Source organism: Vespa velutina, chromosome 7, assembly GCF_912470025.1.
Source record: "Vespa velutina chromosome 7, iVesVel2.1, whole genome shotgun sequence".
In the NCBI taxonomy this organism is placed as follows: domain Eukaryota; kingdom Metazoa; phylum Arthropoda; class Insecta; order Hymenoptera; family Vespidae; genus Vespa; species Vespa velutina.
This window is the reverse complement of record NC_062194.1, coordinates 702,501-726,599: the sequence shown is the minus strand read 5'-3', so window position 1 is coordinate 726,599 and position 24,099 is coordinate 702,501. Positions and strand designations below refer to the sequence as shown.

The window sequence follows — 24,099 nt, the reverse complement described above, 5'->3', positions numbered from 1 at the left end:
TTTTTTTTTTTTTTTTTACAGGAGGACGTTCGATTCTTTAGGGGGAAAAAAAAGGAAAAAAAAAAAAAAAAGAAAAAAAAAAAGAAATAGAAAGATAATCGTTGATTGGACGATTATCGTCGACTATCGCCAGGAAGAAAAATAACGGGAAAAAAAATGGAGTCGTACTCACCCTCGGGTGTCGATACGGTGCCAGCCTTGTTCATCTTCGTATTCCACATGGCAGGAGTAGTTGGAGCAGGACTGAGATCTGGAGTCGGTGGATGTGCCGGTGGTATCGATACCATCGCGGAGCCCATTTGCGCGCCACGTTGTAAATGTTCCGAATTTGAGCCGTACCCCTCGAACCCCCTACCCCCGGAATATACCTCGCTCGATAATTTCTCTGCCAATTTCTCTGCTCGCTCTCGATCCGTCAATACCACCGGTTCCTGCTTTATTCGTAGATCTGCCAAACAAATGCGAAGACATTCGCGAAATTAGATTTTACAAAATAACTCGTTTCTTCGTTCAAATTATTAAAAAATCTTATTAGACCAATGATTTTATAACAATATTCAACTGACCTTCAGCGACGCTTTCCTTGTAATCACAGTTATTCCGTTCCTCCGACCGCGCTTGTTCCAATTCCTGCTCGAGTTCCGTTGGCGTGTGAGGCGCGGTATGCGAGTGAGCTGGTGTTTCCGAGGGATGGGCAAAGGGCTGATAAAAGTGACTTTCCAGAAGAAGAGGATGCGGTGCTGAAGCTGGCCGAAATGCTGCACCGTCGCGCAACACGCTCGCCCTACCTAACGTGTCGACGTCGCTTGGCGATCTGCAAGATCGGACGAACACTAAAATTGTTTATTAGAAGTACCGGAGTAATGACAAAACTACAAGGGAGGAAAAAAAAAAGAAACAACAACCACACGTGTCTTCTTCTTGTTATGAACAAAAAATAAATGACGAAATCGATTATCAAACCGTGATTACGAAACCGAGCGAGAGAGTCCTCGGAGAATCGGCTGTTAGATAAGCCAAAGTATTGTGCGTGCAACTCACACGCATAGAAATCTTTACGTAAAGATGCGCATACACGAACGCGCATAGCTTGCATAATATCGAAAGAGCTCTAAATCTCTAAATGATGTTGAACGGGGAGAAAGGGGGAGGAGGGAGGACGTCCTCCCTCCTCGTTGCGTCAATCCATTTAATCGACACAATAGTCTCGCGAAGGGTCACCAAGGAAACTTACGAAAATAGTGGGGAAAATAATGTTGTAGCTTTTCGAACGAAAAAATAAAAGGGCCTTACCTCATTAACCTCTTTGGGGGACTTTCGAAATAGTGAGAGTACATGCTGGGTACGGTGTATGCCGGTGCCGGGGATGGCGCAGGCGTAGGGGTTGCGTCTCTGCGTCTTTTTATACTGTTCCTCAGCATCGTAGCTTCACCGGCCTCGCTGAGATCGGTGATGTCACCGACTCCACTATCGCCAACAGCACTCGTAGTAGATACTGCACCAGCAGCGATACTACCATTTGGATTTCCACTACCGCTACCGTCGACGCTACCACCAACTCCAACGCTGCTACTACCACCGATACTTCCTGGTGCACCGACTTCGCCAACTCCGCTACCTCCACCCCCGCCACCCTCTCCGCCGGTGTCCGTCGACGAATTATTGCTCTCAGCCGCATGTCTCTGCGCCACTGCTAGTTTCTCGTGCTCGATCGACAGACCTTTTACCTGTTGTTCCAACAGTTTTTTTTCTTTTATCATGTTTAATTCAACAATTCCACTTTTTCTAACCATATAAACTCGCATCTGATTTGTATTCTTTAAATCGTTTCTTCGAGTAATCTATCGTTAATTAAATAAACGATAAGATAGAGATAAAAGAGAGAGAGAGAGAGAGAGAGAGAGAGAGAGAAGGGTAAGAAAGAGAGAGGGGAAAAAATATGAGGACATACTTGAAGGCATTCCGCTGCCTTGAGGAAAGAGCTCAGAGATTCCTGAGACACGTGTACTTCTCCGCGGTACATAAATTCGAGAAGCGACGCCATATTGTGAGCGCTCGTCCCGTCGAGAATAACGATCAGTCCTGCGGGAGAAGGCGGCATCCCTTCGAAGAGCTCCTGAAAATGTTTGCTGCATGCTGCGAGGATCAATCTGTGAGCCTTGAACGTTACTCCTGAAATCACAAATTAATTGCATCGTATTATTACGTATTATAAAAAAAGAAAAAAAAAAAGAAGAAAGGTTAATTTGTCCGATGACGATTATTAGTTCGAATAGATAATAATTAAATAAATAAATATTTAAAATGAATAGTTTTAACGAAAAACGAGAGCGAGTTTATACGTTTGAAAGGAGAATATATCTCATTCTTCGAAGGAGCCATTTACACATCCGGCAAATTCAAGGGAGCATAAAACGCTATGAATACGTAATCGCAAGAAAAGCACGCATTAGATGTAGAAGACGCACGCTTTCTTCTACTTATACGAGAACCCCTTTTTTCTCTCTCACGGGTTTTCATCATTCGAAGGGACCATCGAAAAACGACCGCGGGAATTTAGCGTGCAAAGGAAGTGCTGGTGACCGAGGAACCCCTTTTTTACTCTCACTCTCTTTCTCCCTCCCTTGTAGAGGTACAGGCCCAACATCTTCCTCGTTTAAGAAGACCAAGAGAAAGAGAGAGAGAGGGAGAGAGAGGGAGAGAGAAAAAACATAAAGAAAAGCCTCGGCAGCTTGACGTCGATGCCCTTTCTTGCAGCTTGCTGGATATGTAGGCCATCTTCGGACACAATCTTCCGTAATCTATACTTTTTTCTCTTTCTCTCTCTCTCTCTCTCTCTCTCTCTCTCTCTATCACTTACTCTCTAGTGCGTATAATACGCGCAGGTGTGTAACGCGATACTGATTACGTTACACGATTCGGAGTAGTGTCCAATGTGCACGTGATCGACCTTCAAACCTTGTCAGAAAATCAATGAATAAAAATTGAAGCTAAAAATCAAATTAGTTTGGTCGAAAATCTTTAAGTATAATGAATATAAAATTACACATATGTAAAAAGAATACTTAGTATTATTATAATAGGTACGTTTTCAAAATAGAGATGTTAAAAGATGTTAACTCGAAAAATTGTAAAGGACGAAAAAATTGGCGATATAAATTCTCGGATTGCGATATGTCCGCGATAATTTGCAATTGAAATAACCAAAGGAGAGTAAGACTCATGCATTAAAAGAGACGTAGAGCGATTATAAACGATGATATAAGACGAATAAGGAAATCAAGTGTGAAAAGAGACGAAAGACGAAGACGAGAGAGAGAGAGAGAGAGAGAAATGTGAACGAGGGGCTCGACCAGGTGGCGCAAACCACCTGTCCTTTCGACGCGAGCAACCTGGTCTTGAAGTGTATCGAATTCTCAGCGCGTTCTCCCGAACGACGAATTAAATTTCAAACTCGATTTCCCGCCACGTTAAATCGAATATCGATATCCGGATTATCCTAGTCACGCCCGGTTAGTCGTTCGTAATTTATCTTCGATATATTTTTCATAAAATGAGATGAAACGAAACAAAAAAAAAAAAAAAAAAAAAAAGAAAAAAAATATAGGGAAATTTTTTCTCATAAGTTACATATGACATATCTCGCATCATATTTTTTTCTGCCTTTCATAGTAAAAAGGACAGAAAGGGACAGAGCAAGAGAGAGAAGCTCGAAAGCTCGCGACATCGTAACACGTCTATCGCAATATTTGTAAGCAGCCTAATATAGAATCGAGGAAATATCGTTGTACAAATGTGTGAGTGTTACACACTCTAAACATTCTAAACACGGTTGTGCAGGGGCCAACGACCGAGTCACGCGCGCGTGTGTAGGCGGCTTTTGCACGCTAAGTTCCCGATCCTTCTCTCTCTCTCTCTCTCGCTCTCTCTCTATCTCTATCTCTATCTCTATCTTTCTTTTTCTTTCTAACCAGTCATAACTAGGCGAGCCCGGAAATACATAGATGATCTTTTCGTATTTCTGATCCTGGCTTCGCTAAAAAAATTTCGAGTCGTACTCATCCACATTTTTTTTCTTCGTTCTGAGTATATTGCAATTTGTTTCTTTTGCAATACTCTCTTCGCTTATCGAGAAAGCACGAAATTACGTCGGTCAAGACATTTTTTTCGAAAATCGACCAAAATGATATGCACACATAAATATATATATATATATATATATATATATATATATATATATATATATTCTTTTTTTATTCGCGCATTGCATACGCTTAAAACCTGATAATTCTAGCTTCGATAAGAGAGAAATTTATTCTTTTATAAAATATTTATCAAAAAAATGCTAACATCTCTTACGCACTCTTCTTGCTCAAACGTTTTGTTTATCCATAACTATGCAAGATACACGCGCGCGGCAAATCGTTGTAAAAAAACTCGTCGAAAGAATTATGTAAGCTATAAGAGAGAGAGAGAGATAGAGAGAAAGAGAGAGAGAGAGAGCGAGTTCGGAACGTGTTTATAACATGCGACCGCACCGTCATCGAGTCATCGAACGAGGAGGCCAGCGGAGTGCGAGTAAGTTTCACGTTGAATGAACGGAGTAGTGGCGCGAGATAAGACGCGCGACGTTTTCGAATGTGTTTGTGTGTATTACCATGTTTATTGATATTCGAAGGTTATCTTCTCCGTTTGCGCTCTCGATCGTATTATATTCGCTTTACTATTCCGTATGTACTATTCCGTGCGAATGTGTGTACGCTTGTGTTCTATAAATAAATTATTGAAAGAAAATCTTGAGAAATCTTTTGATACCTATAACACCATTATGTCCAATTGAATGAAATGAAATCTAGGAAAATATTTATCTCAACTGTTAATCTTGCTCGGTGATTTTTCTTCTTTTTGTTTTCCGTTTTCTTTGGTTTCTTTTTTTTTTCTTTTTTTTTCTTTCTTCTTTTTCTTATTAATAAAACCTTCCGGGAATAAGGGGTCAAGATACTCCGACGATCCTTTGGCACGGTCAGAACAAAAATTTGCAAATAAAGAACGCGGAATTGGGCAACGGTGCAATGCACTCTTCTAGGCCGGTCTATTCGTATTCCAAGGCCAGCCAGTAAAAAAGCACAATCTCCTACTACCGAAAAACTATTCGCTATATATCTTCTAGAATACCTATGATTCTCAAAAGATACGATCTTTATATCGACTTAAAATAATAATTCAATAACATCAACGACGATAATAATTCGTAATTTCTTAATCGTAATTTCTTAATTGTTTTATCTTGCGAATATTCCCGATCGTTTCTCAACTATTAACAAAATTCAAACATTGATAATTACAATGGCGTTAAAAAAAAAAAAAAAAAATAAATAAAAAAAGAAACACGAGTAAGAATATATAGAAAGTTTGTTTTCTATATATTTCCAATTATCGATCAAAGTCGAATTAGAGAAATCGACGAATTTAGAACGAGCGGATTTACACGTGCACGTGTAATACATAGATATATAACTATGTACATCCCGAGGCTTTGCAAAAAGATAAGGCCGAACGATTCGATTGGTAGATAAATTTTAGCTGGGGGGAAAAAAAAACGACGGTCAATGCCCCGACAAGGTCGACGTCGATGCAAGAAAACGCGTATGAGTAGTTCTTTCTCCTCTTTGCACTACTCTCTCTCTCTCCCCCCCCCCTCTCTCTCTCTACTTCTATCTCTATCCTTTTCTTTTTATCGCGTACACGTACTTTGTAGCACACATATGCAATGAATACTCGTAGAAATAGTAGAAAACATTTTAGGGCCTATCACCGACTCCTTTCCTTTGGTACCGGCCAATGGCCGCGTGGGACCAAGGTCGTTTTCTTCTCATATACTATCCTTCTTTTTTTTCTCCCTCTCTCTCTCTCTCTCTCTCTCTCTCTCTCTCTGACTCCCCACTCTCCCTCCCCTCCCTTTCTCTCTCTCCCTCTCTCTCTCTCTCTCTCTCTCTCTTGCTTTCTCGCTCGTACATTCACTCACCCACTCTCGTAAAGAAGAAGAGATCTACTGTGTATAGACGATATGTGTGCAAGCGTGAGGGCTGAAGACGAGAAAGGAAGAGCATAGAAGAAGAAGTAGAAGTAGAAGAAGAAGAAGGGAGGAAGAGATACGATACGCGTGCGTGCGTGCGTGTGTTTCTAACGCAGAGCATCGACACGTGGGATGAAGGGAAGACGATGGCCGTGAGCTTCGAGGCCCTCGCGCACAAATACATACGTACACACACGCACACGCATAAGCACACGCGCACTCACGTCACCTACGCCTACATATGTCAAATCGCAAAAGATCTCGCGCCTTTTAGATATATGTATATGTACACGAAACAGCCTTTCGAACGATCGGAGTTCGCAAGTCTCACGATTATCGATCATCGAAACTATGGATAAATCGATATCGAATCTTTACTCGTGACTATGTCGATAGCGAGCTGATAGAAAAAAACAATGCGCAATAGCTTTCGATGATTTGCCTTCAATAAAAAAGGAAAATAAAAAAGAAATAATAATAATGAGAAAGAAAAAAAAACAAAAAAGAGATCGATCGTTCGTAATCGTTGAATAAAATCATAGAACTCAATAAGATTATGACGATTTTATTAATGATAGGATTATAACAAAAAAACAAAAAAAAAAAAGAATAAAAAGAATGAATACCCAGATACGATCTTTTTTATCGTTTATCCAAACAAATTTTTTAAAAATAAAAAAAAGAAATACTTCTATCTATCTTAATTAGCCAAGCTTTAATTTCTAATGCAAAACTATTAAAAGTTCGTTGTCCATAAATAATCAACATGCTCTATTGGGACATTATATGAAAAAGAACACAGAGAAATGCATACGCGAGAGTATGTACACGCATGCGAACGTGATTGCGTAACTGTCATTGACCTAATTTCAAAAACATCGATTACAAGAAATTTATCCTAAGTGTTCCATCGTTCTTCCTCGCTCATGTCGTACTTATGAGCGTTACTCGTTATTCTAAGAAATAAGAAAAGAAACACACACACTCTCTCTCTCTCTCTCTCTCTCTCTCTCTCTCTCTCTCTCTCTCTCTCTTTCCAAATGAAAAAAAAAGGAAGAAACCATCCAATCGAGTTAACGCGCCAATTGAAAAACGAACGGAACAGGTTAAACGCAGCCTAATATGCTAGACACGACCGGTATAACGATCTGATAACGAGTGCGCGAGCGCGAAGAAGAAGGCTCGCATGCGCGCTATCAAAGTCTGAAAGTTTCGCAACAAGCCGAATATACGGCTTGCCTTGTAACACTAACGAAGCTAGGCCTTGGATATTCTCTCGTCGTACCATAGCGTCTTTTCTAACGTCGAATTCCCTTCTCCTCCATTCTTCTCGCGATACGAGAACGTGACGTTGAGAAGAAAACAAAGATGAACGAAATTTAGGAGTACGAGAAAGAGAGAGAGAAAGAGAGAGAGAGAGAGAGAGAGAGAAAGAGATAATGCGAGAATTTATGTCCATTTCCGGCAGAACGCCATTTTAAAAAATGATCTTTCTTATCCTACTCCTAACAACCATTCCTATGCTCGTTCTAACATTGTCCTTGTCTAAAGAGAGAGAGAGAGAGAGAGAGAGAGAGAGAAAGTATAAGCATTCGATTTAGCAGGAATACAGGTTTTTATTCAGTTGGATGCTCGGCGAAAAAATTACGGTATCTTTTTGGTTAGTAATCTACCGCGGTAGTAACATGTCGTTTTTGAAAACGCGCTCGTTTATAACGCCGACGAAGGATTACGCGTTTGTAATAGAAATAGCAAACGATAGGTAAAAGTAAAAGACAACCTTGCAGCCTCTTCGTTGGCTTGAGAAATAATTCTTTTCGTGCTTCGTTGACTTCTTGCTTCGTACGAGAGAAAGAAGAAAAAACGAAGAAGAAATAGAGATAGAAGAAAAAGTCAAGAATAAATATATATATGGGGCTCTAGTTTTGTACACGAGCTAACTCCTAATCGAGAATTGAGATGAACAATAAAATCTTGTTCAATTGTATCGAAATCATCGTGATCGATTCTAGGAATTACATCGGGTTTGGATTTGTTCTTTTCTTTTTCTTCTTTTTACTTACAAATCGTTTAATTCGTAAAGCCTTCTAATGATAATCCGTCGTTGGTTAAAAAGGAAGTAAAATATTTTCGGACATTTCTCGTAAAATATCGATATTTCGATAACCGCACCCTTTTCGTACGAGCTGTTCCCTATTTTATTCATACTACCGTGTTCGATGTACAAAGTAAACGCTCTTCGCTCATGTGAGCTCGCGGAAGAATGAACAGATGTATACAATGGCAGCGCTATATTCAGAAGGAAATACGTTATCTATAAATACAGAAACTATGTGCAGCTATATTCGGAGATACATACGTGGTTACTCGTTTTATGTAATGTATAAAGACTCGACCTTCGTTCGCTAGAAAGGATTACTTCTTCTTCTCTTTTTCTCTCTCTCTCTCTCTCTCTTATTTTCTTTTTTGGTTTGTTCTCCAACGCATATGCGCACCCATATGCGTATTTGACCTCGATTGATTTCTCGCGAAAGCAACTTCAAAAGATCTACGTAATTTATTATACTATAAACGCATACCATTCTTATTATATATTTTACTACTGGCAATAGGTAAAAGCGTTTGTTTGCTCGGAACGAAAATAAAGTAACCGGTCTTGTTCTCCGTATTAACTGCCTAAAAGAAAGAAAAGAACAAAAAAAAAAAAAAAAAAAAAAAAAAAAAAATAAGAGAAAAGAAAGAAGGAATAAAAAAAGAAAAAAAAAAAAGTAGAAGAAGAAAGAGTTGAATCTTTAAAAGTCATACGTGAAACGCATTGAAAAAACTTTCATTTATTTATAAGGATTATCCATATAAGATCCGAGCGATCGATCTTGCACGTGGTGAAACTCACGCACGAGACCTAGCAACGAGAATTCCTTCGTGTATTCCTTCATGTTGCATCGTTCCCAATATCTCGAGACACAACGCGCAGCGATAAAAGTCGACCTAATTTTTCGTTTGGTCAGACCCTACGAAACATTTTTTATAGACCTAGATAAACGTTATTTCAATCGAAATCGTAACTGTTCAGGCTTTATCTTTTTGACATCGATCTACTGACATGAATCCCAATTCTAATTAATTTCAAAGAATTTATCTGCTATCTATCTCATATTATACAAATTTTTGAAAGAGGAATATCTACATAATAAAGTAATAAATTAAAGGGTAATGACAGCAAATCCAAAGGAATAGAAAGTAGTTGTTATTCACACGGAGAGAAAGTGCAGCGGAATATTATTTTCGAAATATTCTATAGAGCATCGGCCTCATTTTTAAATATTTCTCGACGAATATTAGCCAATTATTTTCCAACGATATTTACGATGAAGTCTCGTGCAAAAAAAAAAAAAAATAAAAAAAAGAAAAAAAAAAAAAAGGAAAAAACAAAAGAAAAGCAAAAAAAGAAAAAAAAAAAGAAAGAAAGAAAAATAAAAGGAGGGATTTTCGCACCTCTGACCATTAGAAATGGCCGAACTAAAACACGAGGGAAACGGTACACGAAAGGTTTCTAATGTTCCACGTGTCTCTTGCACACTACGGTAGATCCGATAGAACGTTCGACTTACACAACTCCGCGATGCGTGTCCGTGCGGTGCTTCGCGTGGCAACCCAAAAAATATGGCCCGTACTTTCGGAGTAATATGCGATGATATCAAAGTTTATGACGTTGCCAATTGTTGTCGTTACTTTTTCGATTGTAGTAACCTAATTAAAAAAAAAAGCATCTGATATTGCAACGTATAAAAACGTATTTAACAAATAACTCTACAACGATAATAATCGTAAATAAGATCGTAAAGTAAGATAAATCCAAGTAAGGTAAGTCACGTAAGGAACAATTAAATCGGGTGAACTCGAAAGTACGAAAGTTCACGGCTGATCATGACCAAGTGAAAATCAGCAGGTGAGTGTGAGTGGTAGGTATTATATCCTTGGGAAGTTCATCGTTCGTGGCACGAAATCAGGAACCACGCCTAAAACGCGTGCACTCGAGTTACAGAGGCGCCCTGAAACCAGCCCGGAACCTCGATATAGAATTTCGGTTACGGTTTCACCAGCAGCACTTGCACCATCCAGAGATATCGTAGAGAACGTAAACGAATCTAACGAAGGGGGAGACGCACACAAGCATTAGGTAACGCGTGCCGACAGTACCGACGAGCTATGTGCATCGAATACCCGAGAGGAAGCGAAAGAAGAGAGAGAAAGAAAGAGAGTAGAAAGACTGTTAGATCTAACTGTAACTCAGGCCTACTTTCGGGTTCCTTTTCCTTCTACTTCTCAAACGATTATACGAACGAACACTTAGAAATTCATAAGCGTTTCTACAGTCTCGTCTTTCAACATTTCAATATTCAATATTCAAGCGTAAATATCAAAAATAAAAATTGGAATAATAAGAAATTATCTAGACGGATTTAATAAGAAAAATAACAAAGATTACAATATAATGAGTTATCTATACAGAATCGTATAGATACGAAAACATCTCGAGATACTTGCTCGACGTGTTCTCTTTCAACTATAGTACTTTCAGTACTATTATAGAGGAAGAGAGAGAGAGAGAGAGAAACAGCGGCAGCATGCTCCTTTACCTTCCCCATTCGCTCGTCCTTGAACCCTTCCCACCTACCGACCTTCTTTTTACGTTTCACCCTCCATCTTTTCGAAAAGAGAGACCACTCTCGAGGCGACAAAGCGTCGTGTTACTGCGGACTCCCTCTTTTCTTCCCCTATTTCTCTCTCTCTCTCTCTCTCTCTCTCTCTCTCTCTCTCTCTCTCTCTCTCTCTCTCTTTCGTAGTTCTGCATCGACCGTCTTTTCGGCGTCAAGCATCAAGCATGTCCTTTAAATATATTTCTCGAGACATTCGATCATCCGCATCAAAATGGAACATGTAAAATCTGAAGTTGTTTTTTCTCGTGGAAAAAAGAAGAGAAAAAATATTGAATATATTTCGTGTAAGGCGGTGCATCTCTATCTACGAGCTAAAATCGTCGTTGACGAAAGTAAAGTGCAGAAATAGAAAATCCGAGACGGCCGCGGCATGACACGAAAACGGCACATTCTTATTTATTCAGTGCGACTGATAATTCAGCGTATATCTAGTCGCACATGTCAGCGTATAGTATCGTTATCGTTTCCACTGATAAATCATTCCGAATTACATCGATGTAGCGACAACGACAACGACGACGACGACGACGACGACGACGACGACGAAGAGGGCGACGAAAATTTTATATAAGTTCCAATCATAAGCACATATAACAAATTATACTCACAATATTAAATCTGTGAATCTCGTACATGAGAACATAATGCTACTCAGATAGCCATTAAAAAACATTCTCGCCGAATTATTAATGAGAATTAATAAACATGGACTTTTTATTCGAACGTTTCGTAAAACCCGTAAGATTTATCTTTTCTTTCACATAATTACGATAGCATACACTTTACTCTCACTTTTCATCTAGTAATTAATTTTAAAGAATTCTTTTAGCAATTAAAATTAAATGTCACGAAGAATTGAAAAAAAAATGCACAAACGAAACTTTTCCAAGCGAGTAACGCGCAAGAAAAAAAAACAGAAAGAAAAAGGAAAACTGCAGTCTCATTTAAAAGATTTCCTCGATCAAATAAATATAAATACGGATAAAACGAGCAGGAGAATAAATTCACAAAACGTCGTCGCGTTTTAAAATACCACCGACCAAGCGCATTGCACCGTGGCTCGGTGCAAACTGCGGTTTCGCAAAGGCGACAGCTGCATCAGCGAGACTGCTGCATCCGTTCGGGGGAAGGCACGCACACACACACACACACGCGTGAACCAACACGTGTGTTGCGAACGTATGCACGCACGGTGCAATCGGACGAGCATAGAACGCGTAGGAAAGAGCGAGATAAAGATGCAAGAACGAGAGAGAGAGAGAGAGAGAGAGAGAGAGAGAGAGTATTTTCCATCTCTCTCTTTCTTAGGGACCGTAGAAATTCGCTCTCCAGATTGGATAGTCGAAAGAGAGAAGTAGGGTTCGGCCAATCGTCTTTCCTTGCACTCCCGATGCAGCGACCTCTCTTTCCCTCTCTTTCTCTACCCTTAACTCCTTAAGAAGCGGAGAAAGTCTGAGTGCAACGCGACCATCCACAGGTGGTGGTGCTACTAGTGGTGGTGGTGGTGGTGGTGGTGGTGGTGACTCGTGTTTCTGCACAAGTAGTAAGAGCTTCTCTATGGTCAGACGAGCTCGGAAACTTCGACGCGCGGGAAAACGGTAAAGAAAAGATTCGCGAGAGGGAAAGATCGGACGATCTGCGAATTGACTCGAAGAGATACGAGGACATATAAAATCGATTGAAAAGGGCGAAAAAATAAATGTTCAACTCACCCTCGCAGAAGAGGGTGACATCGGTGAGACTCTCGCTTTTGAATAAATTCGAGAACGCCGTTGCTAGATTGCTACCGAAACTGTTCCACTTAAGACAGAATTGATGCTGGTGAGAGTCCATGATGCCACCCCTAGACCCAACCCCGTGACCTTCGCCACCCCTGTCACTGCCACCTTCGAACAGGTATTTCCCTTCTTGGTCACGCTCGTGCCCAACTGTACGTCCAGCTGAAACAGTAACAAATTCTCGATTATCATCCGTTCTGAGAGACTAGAAATGTTCTCGATTGGACTGGTAATCGCATTTCTAATAATGATCCCTCTTACTCCGATGATTTAGGTTTTTCAATTAAAAACGTAAATATCATCCAAAACGATTTAAGATCGTTCAATCTTGTATAATATGCACCAGGCATCGATATTATAAAATTACATAACACAAAATATGTACATAATTAATGATATTTCAATAAACTGATCATAAATTATTTTAATCGAACGTTTAACGAACGACATTTTTCGCGTCGTCGGTCGATACACGGATGACTGCAATCGCTATTATCTCGATGCGATCTCAATGAATTCAGCTGATAGCGAAGGTGCCTAGCGACGTGATTTGCGAAGAACGGAATAGTAAATAAAAAATTTCGAACGATATGAAAACATAGCTGGACGATAAAAAAAAAAAAAAAAGGAAAAGAAACAAAAATATCGTAATATATGCTGACGTAATTGAAAAAATGGCCTAGTTCGGCAAAACTTTCTTCATACGAGTTATATCGTATTTTATCAGTGACATAATGCATCGATATTGTGAGCGGCAAAAATTCGAAGAAATCAAGCGAGGACGAGCGCGATCGATCGCGTAAATCGAACATTTTTATTGGCCCAACTTTTCTCTCTCTCTCTCTCTCTCTCTCTCTCTCTCTCTTTCGGTCTCTCACGATCTCTCTCAAGTGAGAGAAATAGTAATAAACGCAGCTATTAAAGATCAATAAATTAAATTCGTCTGCGGGGCGAGAATGTCAAGTTCGTTTCGACCAATCACGCAATAACCTTGTCACTGATCGATTGTCCACTCGCAAAGGAGTAAAGATAAAAAAGAAAAAGGAAAAGAAAAGAAAACAAAAAGAAAGAGGAAAAAGAGAAACTTACTGAAATATATCCAAAGTGTAGGTATTATCGATCGTCGTAATCGGTTGTCAAACGTAAAAACAAAGATGCATCCGATAAGCGTCTTCTATTCATGAAATTCTCGAGATTCTTTTCAACGACGAAACTTACGCACTACTCTCTCTCTCTCTCTCTCTCTCTCTTTGTTTATCCTTCTCCTCTCTGTTTAAAATGTAATGTGTTTCTGAACGAAAGCAGCACCTTCCCTTTCCGTATTCTCGTAGAGGCACTATGAACGAGAAGATCAATGTACAGAGTATATCGGGTACACGTGTCTCTCGACGCACATGATATCCTCGAATTCCACCTCAAAAAAGGCCTTCCCCCTTTTCACTCTCACAGAAAATAAAATCGATTAACACCGCTGAATATTGAAACGATGACGACGACGACGATGACGAGGATGAAAAAAAAAAAAAGAGATTACGATAACGATTTCAAAGGTTCGCGCGCTTTTTCCCCGGCACAATTTCTTCCAACTAAACCGCGTCGCCGCGAAATAATTAAAAGTTAAAGAAATGATATATAAAAGTGATCGACTTAGGGAAAAGGAAAAAAGGTGAGAGAAAAGTCGTAAAAGATGTTGAGAAGGAAATAGAAGAAGGATCCAGCGAATAGGAGGACGGCGTTAATGTTGCGTCGTGAAGAAAAAGAACGTGAATATGGGTCATCGGTGCTGATGCAAATGCGGTTGGACGAAATAGTATGAGTTTGATGGTTTCGGCACAGCGTTGGCAGCGGCTTTCGGTGGTGGTAGAGCGATGCGAGAGAGAGAGAGCGAGAGAGGAGGGGGGAAGGAGACGAGAGAAAGAGAGAGAAAGATTGGCGGAGGAGGAGGAGGAAGAAGAGGGAAGTGATAGGAGGAGGAACGCACGATTCGGCTTTTTAGAGAGGGTGGGGGCGACAGTGGGGCGACTGCTTAAGGCTATGACTTTGGTACGCTTTGGTGGTGTCTCCTCTCTCTTTCTCTCTTTCTCTCTCGCTCTCTCTCTCTCTCTCTCTCTCTCTCTCTCTCTATCATACCCCCTCTAATACTTCTAAGGTATCGCTGACCCCCCACCATTCGCTACTTTTCGGTCTAACACGTGCCAGGGCCGAAACGCGGATTTCTGGCGCCAGCGGCTTCCTCCGATTTCACGTTCTTTTACGATATCTCACGTATTACGTCGATGAACGAGCAGCAGCTACGTCTTTCTTTTTGACGATTAGTTTACTTCGGCCTAAGTCGATCCGTCGTCCATTACGTCACGAGACCCGCACAACTCGTAAATACCTTGAAAGAAGCGAAAGAAAGATACGTTGGTACAACGTTGTGAACGATCGTATCAACGAATTAACATCCATTGCAACTACAAATGACATGCTCCAATCCAGTGTTAATAACACTAGAGACATTATTTCCCATGTAAAATATATCTACGTGTGTTACGATGAAATCGATAAATTGTCATTTCTCTCGATTACGTATTCGTATACATCCCCTTAGCATTTTCTTTCGTCTGTTCGAGTTTCAAAAGGCTTATATAGATATTGAATCGATTAGGTATCGACATTTTTCAGAACAGGTAAGCGCAATTATGATTTTGTCGAAGTACACGTGTCATGGATTACGTAAAAAAAAAGGATCGCCGTCATCGTATAAGCCAAAAAGTTTTTTCTTCGAACGTTCCAAAATAGAGTCAGATTTAATGTAGAATGACTTGCATATGCTCTCGTAAAATGACCCGTGACAAAAATATACATGTATTATGATTTTTGGAATAATGAAAAACAAATTATATATAGAAAGTGTATAGAAAGAATAGGACCGGCTTGGTTCTTGGGTCGTTGTCTCGGACCCGGAGAGCCTTCCGGCACGGAAGTATGATGTGGGCTACCGCACGTGGGTTACGTCACGTCTATTATAAACAGCGAAAAAAAAAGGAAAAAAAAAAAAAAAAAAGAAAAGAAAAAGAAAAAAAAGTATCGTTCATTTCTGTGCGCACGAAGGAAACGTTTCTGTTCGTCTTCGTAGGAATTTGTACGGCTCGCATCCAGCAACCTTCTTCGAGTCATTCCCAATTTTTCTTGATTTATTGAAGACAAAGTATGAGAAGTTGTGAAATTATGTAAGAACGATACGATAAACAAGCGTAACTTTTTGAGTTTCGAAGATTTCGTCATACCACGTGAAGCATAAAAATAGAATCTCCTTATGATAGAGAGAAAGAGTCAGTTTATTCGCGATGCAATACAAGCGAGATAAAATCGAACGGAACGGAGGAGAGGAATACTCGTTTGGTCTTACGAAAAAAAGAAATATATATATATATATATACATAAAACGACTGATGCAGCGATATCTTCACAATGGAAAATAAAAGGCAATATTGCAGGCACGTCTCTGATCCGCTAAAATTCAACGTGCACTCGCTGGACTTGGTATTGAGTGCGTGCAAAGTAACTACACGATGGATTTCCATGGGAGGTGTGTGTGTGTGTGTGTGTGTGTGTGCGTGCGTGTGCGCGCGTGTGTATGTGAGAGAGAAAAAGAGAGAGAGAGAGAGAGAGAGAGAGGAGAAAAGGAGAGTCAGAGTCAGGCAGGGAAGAAAGGAAGAAGTCTGCGGGAGGGTTCGCACGGGAGACACCTTTATGGAGCTGGTCGAGTGGTGGGAATAGTGATGGAGAAAGAGTGGGGGGTAGAACCGACACGAGGAGCAGCAAAGATTGGTGGGGATACAGGAGAATCGAAAGAGTGGTGGAAATGCTGGCGGCGCCGTTGACGATGCTAGAGGGGAGGGGGGTTGTTGAGGCTCAAGGTCGCTGCGGGGCCGCACGCGCGTCCCTTGCCACGCACACGCATACGCACTCTGCACGAAGAGACGACCACGACGCCGCCGTCGCCACCGCCGCCGCCACCGCCGCAGCCGTCGTCGTCGTCGTCGTCGTCGTCGTCGTCGTCGTCGTCATCGAAACGAAAACGACTACGGGGGTGGAGAGTGAAGAGGAAAGAAATACGAGTGAGAAAGAGAGAGAGAGAGAAAGAGAGAGAGAGAGAGAGAGAGTGGCACGATTTCTCTCGTGCGTATATACACTGCAGCGCCGAAAAGCGGACTCGCGCACGCGCGTTTTTAAGCGCGTTGCAGCGTAGGATGCGCGCGGGCGCTCATCAAACTGTGTGCGTAATAAAGAGAATACGTATTGCGCGTTTCTACAGAGGCAAAGAGAGAAAAAGAAAGAGGCAGAGAGGGAGGGGAGAAAAAGAGAGAGAGAGAGAGAGAGAGAGAGAGAGAGAGGGAGAGAGAGAGAGAGAGAGTCACATGCGCGCGTGAGAACGACCACGGTAATACGGTGGATCTTTTATGGCAGCGCGCGCGTATTATGTCATCGCGTAGAACGAACGAAGCGAGAAATTATCGCGGCCGGGCCACGAATTTTCGTCGTTTCGCGGAAAGATCAGAGAGCCATGCGAGATTGGGTGCGCCGCCGCGGGGACGTAAAACGTAAAATGACGACGACGATGCTTGATTGCCAAGTGGGAAAACACAAGAGAGAAAGAGGAAGCAATCGATCTTTTCTTTCTATCTCTTTCTCTCATTTTGTTTTTTCTTCCTATCGTCCAAATTCCACGTTGGTTTGCCGTCACGATTCGCGATTGCATCGTTTTTATCTCGAAACTTCGTTCGAGGAAAGATTTATTTTGCGAATTCTATCGAAAGATTATGTCTACGAGAAATATCATTTCTTTTGGTACAACGAACGAGAAAATGTGTGACTTTAATGAAAGGAATCGAAGAGGCTGCGGGTACTCTAACGACGTTACGTTCGCTTTTCCTGCAGAAAGAAAACTGCATTAATGCATTAACTAGCGTACCCGGTAACTTCGTTCTCGTGTTTTATTCTATTACGAGGTCCTCTCTCTTTTTCTCTCGCTATCTCTGCCTTTCTGTCTCCCCTGTGCGACCACGCAGGTTAAACTTTAAAAAAAAAGTAGAAGTTAAAGAAAAGAAAAAAAAACGCAATTCCGCTTTGATATAACTCGATCCATTCGGCGACTATTGTAATAACCTTTATTATTTCAGATTCGGTCCTTAATATCTAGTGGAAAAAAAAAGAAACCAGCTTAATGAACTGTCTCATTCGTGGTAATTAATATTTCATACGGCGTAGGCCATTAAATTGCAGAACGCTTTGAAGTTCCTTTCCATTTATTTAAGCGAGAATATAACGAAATGGAGGGAAAGGGAAAAGGAGAGTTTTGTAAAACGCGACGGAGGAATGAGATGGTCGTAAAAAAATATAGCAAAGGGGGTGTAAAATAGAGTGGATACTGCAACAAAAAGTACATATCGCCATCGACGATCATCGTCAACCCTCTCTGCTCCCTATATTTCTCAACCCCTTGAAAAGACAGAGTGATAGAGCGAGCGAGAGAGAGAGAGAGAGAGAGAGAGAGATGGTAGGTCCAGCGAATTTTGAATCGTAACAATAATCGCCGCAGGGTAGATAACGCGCGAAAGAGAAAGGAGCAAAGCATGAACGCGTTTTAACGAACGATATCGTACTACCCGTTGCGAGGGTGCAAAGAAAATTATGAGGACGAGTCTCGAATACTTTTTGCGGTCGTCCCATTTTAATCTCGCGACATTTAGAAAAAAAAAAAAGAAAAAAAAAAAAGAAGAAGAAGAAGAAAAAAATTAACTTTTGTGAGATCGCTTGACCAATCGTATGCGAACTATGATTCCCGTACGAATAATCTGTACGTGACGTATTCGATAAAAGCGCGGAATATATGATATATCTTTATTACGTAATAATAATCGTTATACCTATGATGAATGAAAGTTTGCCGTACTCGAAGCCGAGAGAAAATGTTGTTATCATCGATGAAATTGGAAAATGGTCGAACGATAAAATGAAAGAAATTCGAACGTGAAAATTCGCACTCACCTCTTTCGCGTGATAACAATGATCGTCCTCCACACCCTATTTTTCTCGATATCACTACCTACGCACTTGTCATCGCATAAATACTCTTCTCTCGCTTAGCGTTACTCGAATTATTAACCGCACAGATCTTCGAGTACACTATAGCTATATTCTTTCGGCGACGTTATTTTTTTGCTTTTCTCTCAGAGAAAATAAGAATAATACGAAAGAGGGATCGAGACGAAGCCACGAAAATGTTCGGGGGATGGCACCAAAAGGAGATCAAGAATCGCGAATGTCATCATCGTCGAATCACTGGCTAAAGAGAGAGAAAGAATAAGAAGAGATATAGAAAATAAGAGAAAAGAAAAAATGAGCGCGAAAGAACTTTGCATTCGAACTTGGCTTCCTCTCCCGTCCTATCTTTACTTTTCACGGTCGCGAAGAAAAAATAAGAGAGAAGGAGAGAGAGAGAGAGAGAGAGAGAGAGAGAGAGAGAGGGAGAGAGACAGAAAGAAAGAAGGCGGGAAACGCGAATATCTATCGAAGCCTTTAAAAATGTCTCTTTCTCGTTTGAAACGACCGTAAAGAAATATACCGCTTCTAGCTCGTAGGCTGATCTGAATCGGACTGCTGTCCTACGAGAAGCTAGCCGTGTTCTTTCTCTCCGGGCTCATCTCTCCCACTCTTTCTTTCCTTTTACGCTTTCCTATCTCTCTCTCTCTCTCTCTCTTTCTCGCTCGCTCGCTCGCTCGCACGCTCGCTCGGTCGCTCTTACTCTTTCGCTCTCCTTCTCTCTCGTTCTATACGTCTCGGCCCTACGTTTGAGAAGTCTTTTAGGCCAAATCGGTAACGTACAGCCTGGCCCCTACTACTGTACGTCAAACCTTTCGGTTTCTCTGTTAGAAAGACGCTTAGAAAATCTCACATTGTATAATATCTATGTATTTCGGTGATAAGATATGGTAGGATAATTATGATATTTATGATAAGGATATGAGAGAGTTTGGAAAATTAATCGATTAATACGCGTTGATATCGATCTTCGTCGCAAAATTTTAGCGAGAGATCGATGTAAAAATTATTTATTTACAATTATATGTAATTAAATATTTAAAACATTTACACGATTTACATCGTCGGTACTCTACGACAAATTGAAATTGTGTTTAGGACTTGACGAATATAACGCGATCTTTGTTACGACAAAAGTATCATATTTTTGTACGTTTACGCGTTACGTTATTTCTTCTCAAGTCGTTCTCTCAAGTAATTTATAACAACTTCTATGCAGTCTAAAGGGAGGATACGAAATTACGTCGCATTCCAATGATTCTAAAAGAGAGGAGGAATTCGGGGATCTATTTCCTCTTCCTTCTCTCTGAACAAACTCGTACAAGAACGTCTTTTTGCTTGGGAACAAAACGAGCGCGTAGTAATAAATTTTCCAAATCGAGATCGTTAACGTTTTCCATGGAATAAAGAGGAAACCGCATGGAACGCGCTTCGGAAGAGTTTTTTCGGCTGTAAGAAGAAAGAGAAACGAAAAGAGAAGACGAATGCTGTTTATCAAGCCACGAAATAAGCCAAACTTCCGTCAGATACCGTTATGGACGTATCTGTGTGTGTGCGTACGTGAACACAGCACGTGCATGTAATGCAGAAGGTTTGTATAGAAGGAAGAGCATGTAATATCCCAAGAACCGTAAGAGTACTTATTAACGGAGCTCGTACCAGAGTTCGATCGGGACGAATTTAAATATAAAAACGATCGGATATAGTAAATCTCCTATTCAAAGATCAAACTACTCACAGCGCTCGCGCACGTCCTTATCCCTCCTCCTCCCTCATACACTCGATCGTAGATCCTCTTCGTTAAATATTCGTTAATACCATCCGGTGGTGAGATCCACCGAGTAATCAACAACCACCAACATATCGAGAAAATAATATCATAATCGTAATGTCGATCGACGATCGAGAGTTCTCGCGAAAGAATTATTTTGTTTTGTTTGGTAATCAAAAATGGCGCTCGCGTAAAAACAGGTGAAAACGTTGTTGTTGGTGTTGCGTTCTACCTGGCGGATGAAACCACCATGGATTGACCAGGGCTGATTGTTGGTTGCTGGTACCCTCGCCGACAGGGGCGTACATCCTCCACCGGCTACGTCACGCCCGTCACTACCGCCCTGTACGGCTGCACCCCTGACTACTGCCTTCAATCCACCACCACCACCACCACCACTACCACCTCCGCCACCATCACTGCTCTCTCTTTCTCTCTCTCCCCCTCTCTCTCTCTCTCTCTACCGCCTCTTTTTACTTCTCACTCTCTCTCTCTCTCTCTCTCTCTCGCTCTCTCTCTCCCCTCTCTCTCTTTCTCCCGGGATTCCTGTCATTTCCCCTTCCTCGACGTACGCAAGAGGGTTGCAAGGTTATACCCACCGCCTCCTCCAACGTCGTCGTCGTCGTCGTCGTCGTTGTCGTCGTCGTCGTCGTCAACGACGTCCTCCGAACGACCAACCAACCTTCTCCCGCCACCTCCACCTACGACTCCACCGCCGTCCAGAACCCAGACCTAGCCACCCCCGCCACGCATTCTCTCTCCTCTTCCTCAGCCCACTACTCCGCTGCTACTGCTACTCCTCGCCTTACCCTGCCCTGCTTTGCCTTGCCTTGCTTGCCTTTCCTTACCATGCCATCCCTTCGCGTTCCTTTCCTTTCCACGCACAACCACCACGGCCATCACTTTCGCTAGAAAGTCCTCCGACCGATTCTCTACGTAGGATGGTGTTCAGCCAGGGCTGACGTTGCAAGGGGCGGCGCACCATCATCATCCCGACTTTTCCCTTCACCTTCTTATCTGTCCTATCCTTTTTATTTCCCTACTTGTCCTCCTCCTCCTCCATCTCGTACTCGGAAAAAAAAGAAGAAAATTCTTATTCTCGTTCTCGATCGATATTCATACCAACAGCTCGCTTCCATCGGATTATTTTTATTTCAATTTGGCTCAAATTTTGATTTAAAAAGAATCAACGACTGAATTAAAATTAAAAGGATTTTTTTTTAACAGATCGATGATTTTTACCAAGGTCGAATCGACAATACGTTTCGTTAACTAGACGTGCATCGTGAGCCTTTTGTGCGCGTCCTAGCGAGGAGACGACTTTCTATAACCATTAGAAACGAAGGCCAGTGTTTCCTTTGACATTTGTTAGTCAAATGAGGCAGGTGACACCGAAGCGTCTCGCTTCGGAGTATCAACGACACCGCCGATAGGCGCGAAAAATATTGCCTGCCGTGAGGACGACTAGAGTAACCTTTTAAAGAAATATAGGACGACTTCCTTTTTATTATTCGAAGATGGAGAGATCGATATTTAGTAATGGCCAAGGGGATAAAAATGCACTTGAGAATAAATTAACGAGAAAAAGCGTAGAATTTTTATAGCGATTTTATAAGAAAGAAGAAGAGAAAAAGGAAAAAAGAAAGAGGAAAAAATAAAAAAAGAAGAAAAGGAACAAACAAACGCAACAAGTTAAAAAAAAAATTATATGAAACGTATTTAGCGGTAAAATGGCACGTGTAAAGCTTGCGACGGTCCTGAGCCAAGTTCAACTGGAGGGGAGAACAACCTTGCAAGCCCTCATACCACGTAAGAGCGAGTAGTTGCGCCGGTGGTGGTAGGGCCTGAATTTTTGGAGGTTGGCAGAATCAGCGTGGAAGGACGAAGGGGGTTGAAGAGCGTCAGAGGGGAAGTGCGTCGAGTACGAGGAGGCAGAATGAGAAAGAGAGAAAGTGAAAAAGAGGAGGGAGAAAGGAGGCAGAGCAACCTGCACCCGGCAACAGCCCCCGACCTCGGAAGAACTAATCATTAACCTCCTTTCACCCTCCTCCCCCAAATGTTGCTTCTAACTCGAGCACCTTCGCTTCACTTTCACCTGTACTTCTATCTCTATATATCCTTCTCTCTTTCACTTTCGTCGACGCTGTTTGATCATCTACTATCTCTCTCATTTTCCTTTTATCTTACGATAGATTAGAAGACCATCCGAAACCGTCCAAGTTTTCGAATGACTATTTTACTACACAACTACTACTACGTTACGTCACTTTCACCACAGTCTCGAGCTCGTTCTCGTTCCTCTCTCTCTCTCTCTCTCTCTCTCTCTCTCTCTCTCTCTCTCTCTCTATCTCTCTCGACTTCGATTTCGAACGTCCTATCGACCTCCAAACCTTGACGTGACTTTCCGTGCGTACACGTTCATAGCCCTACGTCGCCACCCTCCGCAAAGCAGCCACCAGGCTTGCCTCGATATCGGCGATCTTTAAAGTCGATATCCCTCTACGTTCGAGCTTTACGCACGCGTTATTTAATTCTCGTCTTTAATCCTCAATGGAAGAGAGATATCTGTGTATTTGATATTTCGGTCAACTTTTATCTTGGTAGATGATCGATTAAAAAAAAAAAAAAGAAAAAAAAAAGAAAAACAGAAAAACAAGGAAAAGAAAAAAAAGAAAGAAAAGAAAGAAAAAAAGATGAGATAATTAAGGATAAAAGCGGAACAAGAAGAAAGTCCCTGTTTTAAAAGATACATTGAACTTAAGTTATCGATTTAATTGTTATTAACGAGAATGACGAGGTAATATTTTTTGAGATTGGATCGAATCGAGGGAAAGGAAAGCGCGAGGGTGGTCGATCGTAGACGCGGACGATCCTCGATTTAAATAATTCAATGGACAAACGAAAGAGAACGGAGTCGGTATGCTCTCGACGCGGTGTTGTATCTTTGCGAACGATCGATGTCATGGGGGAGGGGGGCGGGGATCGAGGGTGGAAGTACGCGCGGTTCGTGGAAATGTATACATACATATACGTGTGTGTGTGTATGCGCGCGCGCGCTTGTATGTGTGTAGGTGCACGCGCATACATCATGGCATGGAATAGACGAAATTACTCCATTTTGCGCCGGCTACGTGGGAATTAGCCCTTTATCCGCTTATGTATCTTGATTTATGCGCCGTATACGAAAGATACGATCTCCGAGTAAGTTCGCTTCGCTACCAATGCGATCGGACCCGATATTGCGAAATGAATGTCACGTGACGAGCGCGTTAATGACGTTGTTCAAAGTACGTAAAAATTTTGTAGTTAAGAGCGACCTGAATCGTTCGAAAATTTCGATCGTACGATAATATAATGAAAGGCCGAATGATTTGTGCGAAAGAGAAAGATTATTACGTTTTCGATGACGTCTGCAACGAATCGATTAGATTAGAACGAATTGGTGAAAAACACGAACGTGGAGAGAGAGAGAGAGAGAGAGAAAGAGAGAGATAGTGGGGGAAGAAAAAAAATAATAAAAGAAAGAAGGAGAAAGTGAACTCTCGCGAGGTAGCAGAAGGTCGAACTTTACTGCGAACCAGGAGCGGAAGGGTGTGCGCTGCTGCGCGTGCCGGTATATACCCAAAAAGGGAGAAGGAAAGAGAGAATGAGATAGAGAGAGGG

General features: G+C 41.5%; 1 protein-coding gene across 6 annotated transcripts in view; it reads right to left on the bottom strand.

Moving 5' to 3' along the window:
• LOC124950518 (zinc finger protein chinmo) overlaps positions 1-24,099 on the bottom strand; it is a 41,478-nt gene that overhangs the window by 14,043 nt on the left and 3,336 nt on the right. For 2 of the 6 annotated variants that reach the window (XM_047497311.1, XM_047497313.1), the window contains exons 2-6: positions 12,510-12,737; positions 1,952-2,172; positions 1,294-1,727; positions 567-814; positions 173-448 (exon numbers count right to left, since the gene is read on the bottom strand). In XM_047497311.1, coding sequence (XP_047353267.1) covers positions 173-448; positions 567-814; positions 1,294-1,727; positions 1,952-2,172; positions 12,510-12,630 — 1,300 coding nt within the window. In that variant the 5' untranslated portion in view covers positions 12,631-12,737. Of the gene's footprint in view, positions 1-172; positions 449-566; positions 815-1,293; positions 1,728-1,951; positions 2,173-12,509; positions 12,738-18,611; positions 19,219-20,403; positions 20,810-24,099 lie in introns of those variants that run through there. The other 4 variants (XM_047497312.1, XM_047497316.1, XM_047497310.1 and 1 more) reach the window with 4 other exon arrangements.